Source organism: Delphinus delphis, chromosome 21 (assembly GCF_949987515.2).
Source record: "Delphinus delphis chromosome 21, mDelDel1.2, whole genome shotgun sequence".
NCBI lineage: Eukaryota > Metazoa > Chordata > Mammalia > Artiodactyla > Delphinidae > Delphinus > Delphinus delphis.
This window is the reverse complement of record NC_082703.1, coordinates 22,519,451-22,535,286: the sequence shown is the minus strand read 5'-3', so window position 1 is coordinate 22,535,286 and position 15,836 is coordinate 22,519,451. Positions and strand designations below refer to the sequence as shown.

Sequence of the window (15,836 nt, the reverse complement as noted above, 5' to 3'; positions counted from 1 at the left end):
GGCACTAGGCCATCTGTACCGCAGCAGTTTGCATTCAGCTGTAACCTAGTGCCTGAATTTTTTCCTGTCTGATGCAAGCTGCACTGGCAAGCCACAGGCACTTGACAAAGAGTCTGCCTGTTTTAAATTTTAAAAAGAAAGAGAGATTCAAGAGATGATGCAACGGAAGTACAAACGGTCTCAGGCTTGAAAGCAGAAACAACTAGAAAGGTTCATTGTTTAAAAATTAAAGCTCGGAGGTTTCTGTTCAGTGTGGCCTGCCTCCTGGGCACACTTTGAAAACTAGTTCCACTGTCAACACGTCTGCAATCACTCTGTAAACTCACAAGGTCTCCTGAGGCGTGCAGGAGACACAAGTATCTGATGGAAGATCCTTGATCCTTTGGGGGAAGTGAATCCTACAGGGCAGCAGCTAGTCAAAGGGCCGGGATTTTATCAGCTGCCCCGCTCTCTCTAACACCTGCCCAGTACCTGCAACACAGCTGGTGCCCCGTGAACATTCATTAAATGAGTGAGCAGTGCTCACTGCTTCTCCTATAAGCATACAATCCAAAACTGTCCAAGAAGGAAAAAAGATGGTTCTTGGTCAGTTTTTAAATTAGTCACACACTCGTGTATGAGGAGCTCAGGCAGAGGTCAGCTAAAGGTCATCCCGCTTTGCCAAAGGCACTTGGAATATTGCTGAAAAAATGAATCTGGAATCAACTTGTGCCTTATGAACAAGCAGTCAAAAATAGAGACTTCCCTGGCGGTCCAGTGGTTAGGACTCCGTACCTTCCACTGCAGAGAGCACGGGTTCGATCGCTGGTCGGGGTACTAAGATCCCAGAAGCCGTATGGCGTGGCCCAAAAAAAAAAAAAAATAGAGACTTCTTACAGAACTGAAGCCTCACCAGCCTTTGTGGGATGGTATTCATAAAAATTCTACATTCACAGCTCATCTTTCTGAATTCACGTCCATATTCGTGTCCTTCAAAAGTCTGAGCTTCCAATTTTAAAATGAGTATTAAAGTTCAAGTATCTGGACCCAGAAAAAAAATTATACTCTTAAATAATTAGCTCAATTTCTAAAATGGGCCTGAGCAAAGAACTCTCTACGTAGAGGACAGTCTGCACACTCAAACTTATCTGCGTGAACCACTCATGCATGTGTGCAATGGTAAAAATGAAATGTCTGTGTCACTAGCATTCAAGACAAGTGCTTTCTGTTAAACACAACAACTTAGCAGAACACAACCAAACACATATGCACAAACAAAACTCAGTGCCTACCTCTACAACTTTCTCAAACATGTGGGCGAGAGGCAAGAAAGAGATCAAAGTATCATCTGAGGAAGCAACGAATGCACCCTGGAAAGCAAAGACACCAGATAGGCAGAAAAGCATTAGAATTTCCAGGAATTTTCCATTTTATTATTATAAATTACAAATTATTAATCTTAATATTAACATTAACTGTAAACATTTACTTCAATGATTCATGAATTCTAAGTTTTCTTTGAAGGTCAATAAGGAAATTAAAATTTCACTTGGTAAGGTACTAAATGTTGAACTCTGTTTAGAAAGTATATACGAAAAGGATTAAGAAAGTGTAAGTATAAGTGAAAGTGAGATTGAGCTTCTGCAGTCGCCAAAGGTGCCCATTCCCCGAAACCATTAAGCACAGGCTCCTACCACGAAAAGTAGACCGTATGGAGCCCTCCCAGAGACATGTAATTTGCAAAAGCAAATTATGTAAAAGTGTGCAAAGGATATGAGGGAAAGGCATTCATTATATTTTTCAATAAGTACTTTTTTAAACGGCAAGTTTGAAATAGACCTTTGGCGTTACAGACTGAATTGTGACCATCCCCCTCAAAGTCATATGTTAAAGCCCTAGCCCCCAAAGTGACTGTATTTGGAGACAGGGAAGGTCATTAAGGTTAAATGAGGTCATGAGGGTGGGGCCCTGATCCAATAAGGCTGGTGTCCTTGTAAGAACAGGAAGAAACACTAGAAACCTCTCTCTTGTTCTCCATATGCAAACAGAGGAGAGGTCGGGGGAGGGGTGGTGAGGGGCCTGCGGTCTACAAGCCAAGAAGGGAGCCTTCACCAGAACCAAACCTGCTGGCACCTCGTTCATGGACTTCTACCCTCCAAAACTGTGAGAAAATACATGTCTGTTGTTTAAGCCATCCAGTCTGCGTTATTTTGTTGCGGCAGCCCAGGCAGACTAAGATACTTACAAAGCAAACTTTAAGATTATAGGAAGTAACTAAAGTTTGAGGCTTTAATCCTTCTTATAAAGTGGAAGTCAAATCCAATCAAGCATAATAAATAATAAAAACGATAATAATCCAAAAAGCCTTCAGCAGCATTTAACATTTCTTTGTCAACTTAAAGAAATTAATTCTTTTCCATACTAAAATAGGAGATAAAAACAAGAATCAGTTCTTCTCTGTCCTTTCCTGCAAACATTTATAGAGCAGTATCCAAATAAAGTTTTACCATATAAAAGATGGAATAAATTCTATCTGTCAATTCATCCTAACAGTCACAGCAGGAGTTGGGGATTAGGTCCACAGTGAAAACTATTTGGGAGAAGGTGAATGTACGAAAGCTCAGACCTTATCTGTATTTCAGACAGTGTTTCAAATACAGCCCATGCCTAACATGATAGGGGGGCTTTTACCACCTTCATCCTTGAGGCCTGATGCCAACCAATGGATATGAAGAAAGATGACAATATCCCCAAAGTTTACCTCTGTCATTTTAATAAATGCTGAACAATCGCTCACTACATTTCGATGGGTGATCAATGCTCCTTTGGGGTTGCCTGTGAACACATATGAACAGAACAGAGTTAGAGGACAGAAACTCCATCCAAGAATGATGGACATGACAGAAGCCCAGAAACCCCATATCATTAGAGCCTCTGATGCCTGTAGTGTGAGGTACACCCATGAAAGCCAAAAGTTAGTCACATTAAATTTCTGAGCCATCTGCAATCCTTTAAAATGAAACTTATTATCTTAAACCATCTTTACTAATATGGGCAAGTTTTAGAGGGTGTGTGTAGCAGTAAGAGAAGAAAATCCAGCAATTTTATTTCTGGAAACCATGGATACAATTTGTCCCAGGAAGATGGGTGATCCTACCTACTGTGACCTTTCATAAATGTTTGAGGACGTGCTCAGATTCTGGGAACGTCTTATAGAGCTACCGTAAGACAGGCTTGAACACTTCTGTCTCTTCTAGTTCTAGTCCATCTATAGCTCGAATAAGTCATCCACAAGAAGAGGCAGGGAATATACACTTCCAGATACCACTCGGAAACAATTCCTTTTCAAAACTGACCTGTAGTGCCACTTGTGAAGCAAATTATTGCAACATCTTCAGGTGCTGGAGGCTGCAGCATATTAAAAAAAAAAAAAGCCAGTATAAATCAGAATAGAATAGAAAACTTTAAGTCATAAGATAATCACTCAAGATTTCTACTAGACTCTGAGCTGATTAGACACGGAAGCTACACAGAGGCTGGGGCAGGGTCGCACATGGTGCACTCACCTTGGGCTTCCGTCTGTTGGCTCTTCCCAGGTCCTTAAAGAGAAGACAAAAAAAAAAAATCTTAAATGGAAACATTTTCTAAATGTAAAGAACAAAAGTCACATCAAGTCAGTTCAAGCTGACTTTTCTGTGGGATTCGCTCCCAGCTGACTCAAAGACAGCACAGATTTCAAATTAAATAAACGACAGCAATTTTCATTAACCTGAACCCAAATACTTACCCATCGTTCTAAGAAGCCATTTTCTGGTTGTTTTCTCTCTTATATAAAACTATATCGATGGTATTAGGACTGGCCTTTGAAACAGGATTTATTCAGAAGACAGGAATCCAAGTCTTTTACACGTTCTTCTGGTTTCCACTCCCCTATCACAGCCTTTAACAAAGCCCGGCTCTGCACCGTAATCAGAGAACCACAGCTGCTCTGTATCCTTCCAAAACCAGAGCTCAGCACAGATATGTGATCACCCCATTCTGCAGAACTGACATCTTCAATCTGGAGAGAGAAAATCAGTCTCTGCCAGACTTAACTGGTGGCCATTCTGGAGAGGCTCAACTATCTGTACTCCCCACATGGATCAGAGGAAGGATTGGGGCATCTCCAATTATAAAACAGGCCACGACAGAAGCTTTAAGACCACTCGCGAATGGCTATGAAGGTTAAGAACGACAGATTCATTTCTGAGGTACGGCATTTCCCAAAGGCGGACTCCCAGTTACTACCAAGGGCTAATTCTGATGGTGTTACTTCATGAAGGTGTCTCCATGACCATTTTAATATCTATTAATTTTTTTAATGAACTATTAATATTCTTTTCCTATGAAAATCGAACAGCTTGAGTGAGCATGTGGAATGAGCATGCCTAGAAATAAATGGAAATTAGATGGGTGGGCTCAGGGCTCAGTGAGTTTCTACCCAGCATACAGTTTTAAACAGTTTTTAATCCTAATCACACTTTAATTATATATATAACAGACCACTAATTAAAAATAGGAACATTGACATCCAAATAGAAGTCAACTAAGAGTTAAAGTAATGATAATTCCACCAATCTTTTTTCTAAAATAATCTTTATCAGATCCAAATTTCCACTCATCTTTTTAAAATTCTTACATTAACTTCTTAAGATCTCTAATTCTTCAAAAATTGATGTTAAGTAAAATAAAGCAAGTCTATGCAATTAGACTTTTAATTTATTAGAAAAAAATTATCCAAATTAGTCCATTATTTTCCAAGAGTTTCATAGCCTGAAGCCTGACTTATGTCATTATTTAGGAAAAAATACAGCTATTACAAAAATTAAAGTTGTCATCTTTAGGTTCCAAATGCCAAAATAAAAAAGAACCATAAACAGAAGGAAAACTGAATTCTACTTAATGAAGTATTTGGGGGTGATAAAATTTGTACCCTACTGAAAATGAATAAAAAAAGACAAATCAGGGCTTCCCTGGTGGCACAGTGGTTGAGAGTCCGCCTGACGATGCAGGGGACACGGGTTCGTGCCCCGGTCCGGGAAGATCCCACATGCCGCGGAGTGGCTGGGCCTGTGAGCCATGGCCGCTGAGCCTGCGCGTCCGGAGCCTGTGCTCCGCAACGGGAGAGGCCACAACAGTGAGAGGCCCGCGAACCGCAAAAAAAAAAAAAAAAAAAAAAAAGACAAATCAGTGAAGTGAATAAAGAGATAGAATGATTAATCTGTGATAAAGCAGATATATTAAAATGTTAATTGTAGACTCTTGGTGGGATATAGTGGTCTACTGCTCAATTCTTTCAACTTATTTGCATATTTGAAAATTTTCATAACAAAATATTGGAAAAAATGCAAAAATACCAATGTTTCTATTTTTGATGCTATAAAAATAGACATTAATAAAAATTAGATCACATGATCAACCAAAAAGTTAGTTTTAAATTCATTGCTTAAAAATTTAATATTTTGCTTATAAAAATTTTAAAAACCCAATATGGATCATATTATACAGGTAAGTGTAAAACAATGTCTTTTATAAATATTTTAATATAAACTTTACATTATAATCTTTGGTCACTTACTTATCTAAATTTTAATCTTAAGATTACTTCTTTATCATACAGAGCAGTCAAAAAAGACAAAAAGAAGCTTGTGTATGTGTCTGTGTGTGGTGGGGGCAGCAGGAAGAGGAAAAATGGGGGAAAAGATATAATTATGAAATGGGGTTACAAGTAAAAAATACAAAAATAGGGAAATGCTAGGTGAAAATCTAGTTAAAAACCCAATTTAACAATTCAGCACATCCATTAGCTCTTATGGACTCCTGTTGTATGCTATCGTGTGTGTGTGTGTGTGTGTGTGTGTGTGTGTGTGTGTGAGAGAGAGAGGCAGAAGCTCTGACAGAACAAATGACAGATTCTCTGTGACAACTAAGTTCCCCAGGAAAAGTTTTATAGATCCTTCCTCGTAGCTCAAATTCTTGATAGAAGGAGAACTGTAAATAAAATTCAAAACCCTATTTTTGTAACAGTTCCAGGAAAATATTTATAATATTTTCAGAAAGAGAATGACTTATTCTACTGAACCTATTACTTCCCGTGATGTGCACATAATAACAAGGGCCTCCTCTTGCCCAGTTTTGGATTGAAGTTTAATCCAAAAACTGGGGAGACTAGCTTCTTGTAGGATCCGAAGTCAAACAATCAATTAAGGTATGGACCACACTCATTTTCCTAGAATGGTTACCTTTAAAGTTGTGATTAATGTGAATCTTAAATATAATACAAGAATAAATCAAATCAAGCCTCTATGCTAGACATTCACCAGGACCCTATAAAAGCAACCTGGGGAAAGGAATAACGAGGCAGATTTCTATGTCTGGCTCCGTTTAAGAGATAAATCAGTAAGTAAAAGGTGTTAAAGCCTAAAGAGGACATACAAACTTAAATCTCTGCCTGAATCTGAATTCCCATTTCCAGCATTTATTGGCATGGCTTGTCAGTGCTCTGGAGTGAGTATGTGAGCACTGCAGCTCGCCTGACGAGAACACTTCCTGTAAAATGTGATGGATTACCACTGGGCAGGCGGGTAGAATTCTTCTTTCCAGTAATGAGACAGAGATCTCTGCTCTCCATCTTTTACAGGACCAGCCAGAGTTGGGACTTTGTGGCCGCACTGGACACCACATTTGAGCCAAAATGACCTCAGGGAAACCCTGCAGCGAGGTGGGCAGGGCAGGGTGACTCACCTCCATCGCCTTCAAGCTGATGAGCTCCACCCCGCACTTCTTGCCTCGGTCGGACAGATTACTGCCATAGGAGTCCATGAGAACGATAGTTTTAAGGGATGGTGTTAATTTATTTTCTACACCTTCTAATAAGAGGATGGCCTTCCCTGGCTTGTCCACAAAAACCAGAGAGAGTTCAGCTGGAAGTGAAGAGACACAGTGAGGAACCAGCTCTGGGATACTAAAAGCTTGACTGTAACATCTGACACCAGGTTAAGTACTACATTTTTGAATAGGAGGGTAGATGTACATTTAAATGGAAAAATCCCTATCATATAATGTATCAGCAAATGTAGCCTCTGTATCTAACCAATAACTATGCCAAGTGCCCCTGAAGGCCGAAAACATACCTTTGTTGATGATGTAGGTGATTGCTTCTGCCCCGAGGGTGTCATAGAGGGGAACGATCACCATCGAATAAGCAAAGCATCCCTGTTCAATGATCACCCACTAAAGAAAACGTAAAGATCAGGGTGAGAAAATAAGATATTGTGGAACCACTCCAGGGAAAACAATACTCTATAGAGATTCAACATGGAAACACCAGATGTAGCAAAACTAACATCTGTGTATCTACTACTATGTGCCAGGCACCAAAGGGATTCCTAATGAGAGCAAAACACTTGCTCACTTCTTAAAAGGAAAGTACAATTTGCCTGAAAATTTGAGGCAAATATGTGAAAAGAGAATGAAAAGCATGAGAGTGACGGGCTCAGAGGCAAGACAGCCTGCAGTGGGCCTCCTTGGTCGGGGAGGTAACCGAACTTGCCCTTTGCAAGAGCAGCACGATTTGGACAGGTGGAGAGAAAGGTAAGGGGACTCTGGGAGCTGGGACTGTGAGATCAAAGCAGGGAGGGTAAAGGGAGACCCAAGAGGGAAGAGATATGGGAACATATGTATATGTATAACTGATTCACTTTGTTATAAAGCAGAAACTAACACACCATTGTAAAGCAATTATACTCCAATAAAGATGTTAAAAAAAAGCAGGGAGGGTGGTCCAGTGGGTAAGAATCTGCCTTCCAATGCAGCGGTCGCAGGTTCGATCTCTGGTCAGGGAACTAAGATCCCACATGCCACGGAGCAACTAAGCCCACGTGCCACAACTACTGAGCCCGTGTGCCACAACTAGAGAGAAGCCTGCATGCCGCAATGAAAGATCCTGCATGCCGCAAGGAAGATCCCACGCGCCGCAACTAAGACCCAACGCAGCCAAATAAATATTTTAAAAAAAAAGGCAGCGAGAGGGGGCATCACTGAGCCACCAGGCTGGCAGGGACGGCCCAGCAGGGCTGTGGGGACTGGCTAGGCTGGAGCGAGGGCTGGAGCCGGCCTGAGGCCATGGGGGAGCCTGGCTCTATGTCCCTGGCAAGGTGCAGCCTCTGGGGTTTCTCGGCCAAACAGCAACTGGGGCTCTAAGGGACAGCAATCTGGCCACAGTGTGCCGTAGGGCCTGGGACTAGGGGAAGAGGGACACAGTGTCTACCGGGAAAACTGTCCTGGAAGGTTCCCTAGGAAAGTGAGGAAGGAAAGAAGTGACACAGTCACTGGTCATCTTCCTCTAAACACATCAGCCACACAGCAACTGACCCGCCTACAAGGCAGATGCAGCAGAGTCCCTCTTTCGCTTATAATCCTCAGTGGTGCCCATCGTCCGCAGAACACACGGCACAGATAAGGGCACAACGGCCATGGCGAGCAAGCACAACCCACTCACATTCACTTGGCCTGGAGCTGTCTCTCTCTCTCATCCTGCCACTCCACCCTCCACCACAGTGAAATGCTTCATCCCCCATCACAGACATGCTGCTCCACGCAAGCGTGCCATTGTTCCTGACATTCCCTTGGCCTCCCCACCCTCGTAGGCATCAAGACTCCACCTTGGACTTTGCTGGTAGCGCAGTGGTTAAGAATCCACCTGCCAACGCACGGGACATGGGTTCAAGCCCTGGTCCGGGAAGATCCCACATGCCACGGGGCAACTAAGCTCACGCACCACAACTACTGGGCCTGCGCTCTAGAGCCTGCGCGCCACAACTACTGAGCCCATGTGCTGCAACTACTGAAGCCCACACGCCTAGAGCCTGTGCTCCCCAACAAGAGAAGCCACGGCAATGAGAAGCTCGTGCACTGCACGAAGAGTAGCCCCAGCTCGCCGCAACTAGAGAAAGCCTGTGCCCAGCAACGAAGACCCAAGGCAGCCAAAAATAATAAATAAATAAATTTATTAAAAACAACCGCTGAGAAACCACTCTAATTTATAAAATAGTAGCACAGGGATTGAACCAACATGTCTTTTGGACCCAAGTAGGTCTAAGAATCAATTCAATTTCTTCAAGCCCAGTGCTTGAATTTTTCTGCACCAGCTATGCCACTATTTGTTTACTCACACTACAGGCAATAGCTCCAGAGGGCTTCTCATTTAAATGTAATTTAATACAGTGGTTTACAGAAGCACCAGGCATGGGCCTGGATGGCTAAACAACAGTCTGCTTGCCCAAATTAAGGCCAGCTCCCAGTGAGGCCCCTTCCCCATGGCCCCTGGGATTTTAAATTTTATAATCTGGGCAGAGAGAGCCCAGACCTTTTAGAGAGAAAGGATGGGAGTTTGCTACTGACAAAAATGTATCCAAGTTTCTCTGTCATTTATTAATGCCATTTTTCTAATCACAGAGGAAGCCCTTAAAGTGGGAAGACTTCTTTGTTAGTTATTTGTTCTAAGACTTTCTTCACTCGTTTTTGTTTGGGGACCTGATTTTAAAAAAACAAAAACCATGATTTTCTTTAAAAGTGATTTTTTTTTTTCCTACCTAAAGGCTAAGAAGGGCCTGGTTTGGGTTTTCATACATGTAACTCTCTAAGGCATAACACAAAGTCATGTTCTTAGAGGTAATCAGACCAAAGAATCTGGTCTGAAGCAGAGACAGGTGTGAACCCTAACTGGTTCTTCCATCTGAGACCTCTCCAAACCATGTACGGTCAGTGCCTAATGGTTAATACCTCAGGTCTGTTCTGAGAAAAGATGCCGATGAACTGATCTGGGGCCGCCTTGAAGCCCTTGTGGAGCAGCGCCGAGCCCACACACTCTGACATTTCTGCAACCTAAAACGGGGGAGAAAAAATGAGGAAGAGCATCAGGCCCAACTCAAGGAACACAGCTTCCTGTGATGGCCAAGCCTAATACCTTAGCCAAGAAGCAGCACTGCCTGCGGGGAAGAACAGGGGCAAACAGGTATTCCTTTAGTTACACATTTTTGTAAAGTTCAAGGTTTGAATCACCAGAACTCACTGTAAGAAAACTGATCATACAGTTCCTTCTGCAAAGCAAATGAACTTCACCCCAACAGCTGCAGGTCACAGATGATACATGTCAGAGTTTCTATACTTTAGTTTCGTTTCTATACTTTTATACTTCAGTTTTATAAAATTATAAAAGCAATCCAGGGACACAGAACTTTGTGTCTGTGTTTATAAAGAGCAACCAAGCAGCCAAAACTTGTCCTTTGATATAAACACACAAACAACAAGTTTGGGGGAGATCTTTAAAAAAAAAATAAGAACAAGCTCTTATCATTACGCTCCACAATTGTATTCTTGAGAATTTATTCTTTGGAAATAACCCAATCCTAACCAAAGGTTTGAAAAAACTTTAGGTACAAAGATATGTATTTCAAAATTATCTAAAGTCACAAAAGTCTAGGGGAAAAAAGACCAATGGCTGGATGGTTAAGTAAATGATGGTAAATCTCTAAGAAAATGTTCTACAGCTAGTAAATACTACAGTTATGAAAACCATATCAAACAGAGTATTTGTAACAATTTTAAGTAAGATAAATGAATACAAAAACGCATACTATTAATTACAACTATGTAAAAATAGGTAGATTCATAAAAATTAGGCAGGGCTATATCCCTGCCCCCATCCCTCATCCTCTCCTCATTCTTACCCCAAATGAACTAAAAAATTTTTTTTTGAATCTTAATTTGGAATTCTTTTCTTTATTCTCAGTTGGTAAATTCTCAAGAGCACTTTAAATCCACACTCACGCCCGCAGAAAACAGAACCACACCTACTCCTGCCCCAGAAGCCTGTGGGTTCTGGCACACAGTGCCCCCCCGTACGCAGCAATGGTGGTGAAAGCAACACTGGCCAGGCGACAGCAAGAATGACATTAACATGCTTATTACTTCCATACCCCATGCACTGTTTCACAACTCCTGCTTGTGTGTAAGGGCTGGGAACCCACGAGTACCTAGATGGTTTTCAGAGCTTATTGGGATTCTATGCATGTACTTGTATCTCTAGAACGAGGGTCCAGACCTTTCTTCAAAAAACCTTACAGGGGTTCCTAGCCCCAAAAGCTAAGAATCACTGGGCTAGGGGGAAAAAGTGATTTAAATATACAAATTCAGGGCTTCCCTGGTGGCGCAGTGGTTGAGAGTCTGCCTGCCGATGCAGGGGACACGGGTTCATGCCCCGGTCTGGGAAGATCCCACATGCCGCGGAGCGGCTGGGCCCGTGAGCCATGGCCGCTGAGCCTGCGTGTCCAGAGCCTGTGCTCCGCAATGGGAGAGGCCACAGCAGTGAGAGGCCCAAGTACCGCAAAAAAAAAAAAAAAAAAAGTAAAAATATACAAATTCAAAGTTAGCTTAAGTCTATTTTTTTACTCTTCACCAGCCTCTGTCTGAAATGTACAAATGTACTTCTGAAACCCCAGTGATTTCCAATCTGCCTTCAAACATCCCACCTGCAATGGACCTGTTTTCTCTCCTCCAGCCAATATTATCAGAAGCAATAGAGGAACAGATCACTGTAGGTAACTGTAGTGTAAACCCCAAGGCTGGGCTTTCTCTTGTTTTGTAATGCAAGTGCCTGCCTTAAGCTTTGATCGCTGACCATCCACTTCCAAGCCAAGGCTGACGCATCACCAGCCATAGGCTAGATAAGGAGCCAGGCCCCCTCCCCGCATGAGGCTCCTTTGTTTTACAGATCTCCGTTGATGTTGATAACTGACAGTCTGAGCCACTTGTTTTCTCTCTTCCTGTGCTTTAAGTTCCTGCTCTTCTGTTTCAAATTCATTAATAAGAGTGAGCCCTCGAAACCCTAGGCCCCCATCTTTGACCCCAATAAAGCAGAACCCCAGGTGCTCTACGCTCTCTCTCCCCCTACCCGAGGCCTCGCTTGTGTGGCCCAGGTGTGTTGCGTCATTTCCATGTCCTGTAGTAAGAAAGCTTTATTTTTTCCAAGTTTCCTTATGGTTATTGCTGAAAGGCGTCTTGCAATCATAATATGAACCACGAGGGCTGGTCCAGCCACAATACTGGTTATTGACAGGCTGAGACCTGAACAAAACAGTAACATGACAAGAAGATGATGTAACCCAGAAGCATGTGAAGATTCTGTGAGGCCTGCAGACCATCGTGCAATGTGAAATTTCCAACACACATGAACTGTTTTTACACCACTTGTGAAAACGAGGGATCTGAAAACTACTATTTGGCTCTGGTAGGGCAGAATAAACACTGAGAAATCCCTCTGCCCACCGGACCTACAGCTCATTACTCCTTCCTGCCCGACGTTCAACGGCTCCAAGAACTGCCACGTTCCAGCACTGTGGCTCGCGTGAGGCGGCCACACAGCCAGCAAACTCACCTGTTTGTATGAAAGCCATTCATAGGGTTGGTCTGGTTTCCTAGAACCTAAACATGGGCCATTATCTGAAAGGAGAAAAAAATTAAAAAAAAAAAGGATGGACTTAACATGCATAAATATTCCTAGATTCCCGTTTTAACACACATAAATATTCCTGGATTCTCGTTTGTATCTTTCATTCCACAAAGTATCAGGTAGATTCTACTGTGGTCCTCAGATGTGAAACAATGAATTCAGATTGGAAATGTTTTCTCCCTGGGTTTTGGTCTGAGTCTTTGTTTGTTTCTTTATTTCTATTTTGTTTCTTACATGGGGCAGGAGGGAGAGGGGCTGCAAGGCCGGGCAGCTTCTGGGTACCCGGGGTCTTCTGTGCCATCCTCAGGGATGAAGGGCAGTCCCATGAGCTGACACCCCACAAGTGTCTCTGACGGAACCCCGCTTCCTTGGATGTCAGTGTTTATTTCTCAAAATACAGGTCTCCTGGTCAAGCAAGTTTGAGAAATGTTGGATCAGGCGCAATTAAACAGGTCTCTTTACTGCAAGAAACGCCAGAGCCTATTCTGAGCTAAAAGACGTGTGACCACGGAAGCCCCTTGGCCGCGGGGCACACCCAGCGGGACCCGTGTGCAGTGAGACTCACTCTGCAGAAGTTATGGGAGGAGACAGGGAGCTGGGAGCCAGACTGAGTGGGAGAAAGTTGGGAGCAAATATGGCTTTCTGACGAAAGACCCCTCTTTCTGAAGGAGAAACATGAAGCATTAGTCACACGGATTCAGTCAAATGCTCACTTGAGATCTGTACGCCCCTCTGGAAACCTTCATATAGCGTTCTGACGTCATCATAGAAATACACCAAGGGCTCGTCACTGTCCAGGAGCACGGATCTCCGGGCACCATCGCTGCCCTGGGGAAAAGACAGACAGACAGAAAGCACGTCAGCAGGAAGCATCAAAAATAAAAGTCTACCGTGTGCACCTTCAATCCTCTCCAGGGCCTGGGAGCAGCTGCTCGGTGAGCATTTGCTGGATGAACTCCAGGGCGGGACGTGCTGGCGTCTGATATAAATCATCCACCTGGAGACAAGTGCAGGCTTCAGAGAAGCAAGGCTGGGACCATGTCCATCCAGGACCCCTGGGAAAAGGAAGCAACTGAGGGAAAAAGAAAAGAGGCTCACAGACCTCTAAGCACTGGTCCTGCCAGACAAGGCTGAGGAGTCTGAGGACTGGACACCAACCCCCTAAATGCACTGTGCTGATTCTCAAACTGTGCCCAGCAGCACAGAAGACCGATTTTTGTCAGGTCTTGAGGAAAGAACACACTGTTCAGTTTTACTTCCATCATGTTAGCTATATTCTTTTGGAGATCATGTGTACTGCTTTTTCTCTTTGCCAACTTCAGTTTCTCAGGTAGCATCTACTAGTTACCATCATCAGCTATAAAATGTAGGATGTGCATGGACACACTGACCTGCAGCACTTGTAAGGAGGCAGAGTTGCTACCGTTGTGCCCCCTCCTCTAAGTTGCCATCTGTTGGCTCAGAAAGTACACCCGTTATGGACAAGAACCCCTAACTGGCAAGTCATCTCAAGAGGCAGGAATTCTCAACCAGTGAGCAGCTCAGCATGCTGGGGCCCCAGAGATACTGCAAGGGGTAGAGATGTATTTTTGTTTAAAATTTCTTGGGGGAGATTAGATTATGATACAAGGACTTCTGGTACCACAAGAAAGCACGGTTCAAAAGTGGGAGACATTGTTTCTAGCATGAGGTTTGAAGGAAGAAACTAGGAAAGGCTTCACGAAGGGGCAAAAGGCGAGGTCTCAAAGAGGAAACAGTCTGAAGAGGCAGAGCTGATGGGGAAACAGGATGCACTCCAGGGGACAGACCAATGTGGAGACCCTTTATAAGGCAAAGAGACAGCCAGACAGGTGCTGGTGGATTCTTTTCCTTGTTGTTGTTGTTTTTTAAAAAATAGGATTCTTCACTCCTCCTCCCATTAGCTCTTTCCTTCCCCTATTAAGTTATTGTTTATAGGGGATTTCCCTGGTGGTCCAGTGGTTAAGAATCTGCCTTCCAGTGCAGGGGACATGGGTTCGATCCCTGCTCGGGGAACTAAGATCCCACACGCTGTGGGGCAACTAAGCCCGTGAGCTTGGGAGCCTGCGCTCCGCAACTAGAGAGAAGCCCGCGTGCTGCAACTAAGACCCAACACAGCCAAATAAATAAATAAATATTTTTTTAAAAGTTATCATTTAGGGCTTCCCTGGTGGTGCGGTGGTTGAGAGTCCGCCTGCCGATGCAGGGGACAAGGGTTCATGCCCTGGTCCGGGAGGATCCCACATGCCGCGGAGCGGCTGGGCCCGTGAGCCATGGCTGCTGAGCCTGCGCGTCCGGAGCCTGTGCTCCGCAGCGGGAGAGGCCACAACAGTGAGAGGACCGCATACCGCAAAAAAAAAAGAAAAAAAGTTATCATTTATATACTTATTAAAATGTTTAATAGTATAGAAGTATGTCGAGGAAAAAAATGACTAGCCCCTGTTATCAGTTTGGTGAGCTCCTTCTAGACATTTTTTTTTTGCTTATATGTTTATATACATTCTTTTAGTATCTACTATGTGCTACATATGTGTGTTTAACTCTTGCTCTACAACTGCTAATAGTCTTCTGGGGTAAACATCACCCAATCGTATTTTCTCATCGTCACACAGTCTTATCTTGGCAGAAACTTTCTAAGACCTGTAGCCATGATTCCAAAATACAATTATTAACTACAACATGCTACTTTATAAAAGCAAAGAAGTTATTCTTCGTGCACATAAAGATGGAAAAATCTCTTCCCTTGAGAATCCTGCATTATTATTGCTTAATCTCGGAGTCTGTTTTCTTTTCTGTAAAATGGGGATATCACGTGCCCATGTCCAGGGTTAGTTTTAGTTAAACAAGAACTTTCCTGTAAAACACTAATGTGTAGAATGTTACTCAGACACCTGATAACGTGTCCTAACTACAAGGCCAGTCCTTCTTAGCCTATATCATTTCACCAACAAATATTCAGATTAAAATTCAGAAGCAATTCGTGGCTTTATAGTAAACATCAGAAGCCTCTTCAACCCAGGAAGCTACCCCAAAGACCCAGGGCATCGAGGCTAAGACAGAAAGAGAGAGACAGGAGACTGAAAGACACAAAATGGAAGGAGAGAAAACGCTGAGAAAAGTAAAAGGTGCGCCTGCTAAAGGGGAGCCAGCCGTCATTAAATAGCTGTCTCCTGGCCACCCGCCGACCTGCGACCTGCTCTGCGTGTCACCACATGGCCTGAAGGCCCAGGCAGCCCGGCGGCCCACGGAGAGGCCCTCATGACCTCAGCCTAGCGTGGTGCCACCTACA

General features: G+C 43.4%; 1 protein-coding gene across 2 annotated transcripts in view; it reads right to left on the bottom strand.

Moving 5' to 3' along the window:
* Positions 1 to 15,836, bottom strand: part of ACSL1 (acyl-CoA synthetase long chain family member 1) — a 72,322-nt gene that overhangs the window by 18,290 nt on the left and 38,196 nt on the right. For both annotated transcript variants that reach the window (XM_060001208.2, XM_060001209.1), the window contains exons 3-11: positions 13,243 to 13,357; positions 12,455 to 12,519; positions 9,802 to 9,903; positions 7,152 to 7,251; positions 6,763 to 6,941; positions 3,546 to 3,578; positions 3,336 to 3,387; positions 2,741 to 2,814; positions 1,272 to 1,349 (exon numbers count right to left, since the gene is read on the bottom strand). In XM_060001208.2, coding sequence (XP_059857191.1) covers positions 1,272 to 1,349; positions 2,741 to 2,814; positions 3,336 to 3,387; positions 3,546 to 3,578; positions 6,763 to 6,941; positions 7,152 to 7,251; positions 9,802 to 9,903; positions 12,455 to 12,519; positions 13,243 to 13,357 — 798 coding nt within the window. The remainder of the gene's footprint in view (positions 1 to 1,271; positions 1,350 to 2,740; positions 2,815 to 3,335; positions 3,388 to 3,545; positions 3,579 to 6,762; positions 6,942 to 7,151; positions 7,252 to 9,801; positions 9,904 to 12,454; positions 12,520 to 13,242; positions 13,358 to 15,836) is intronic.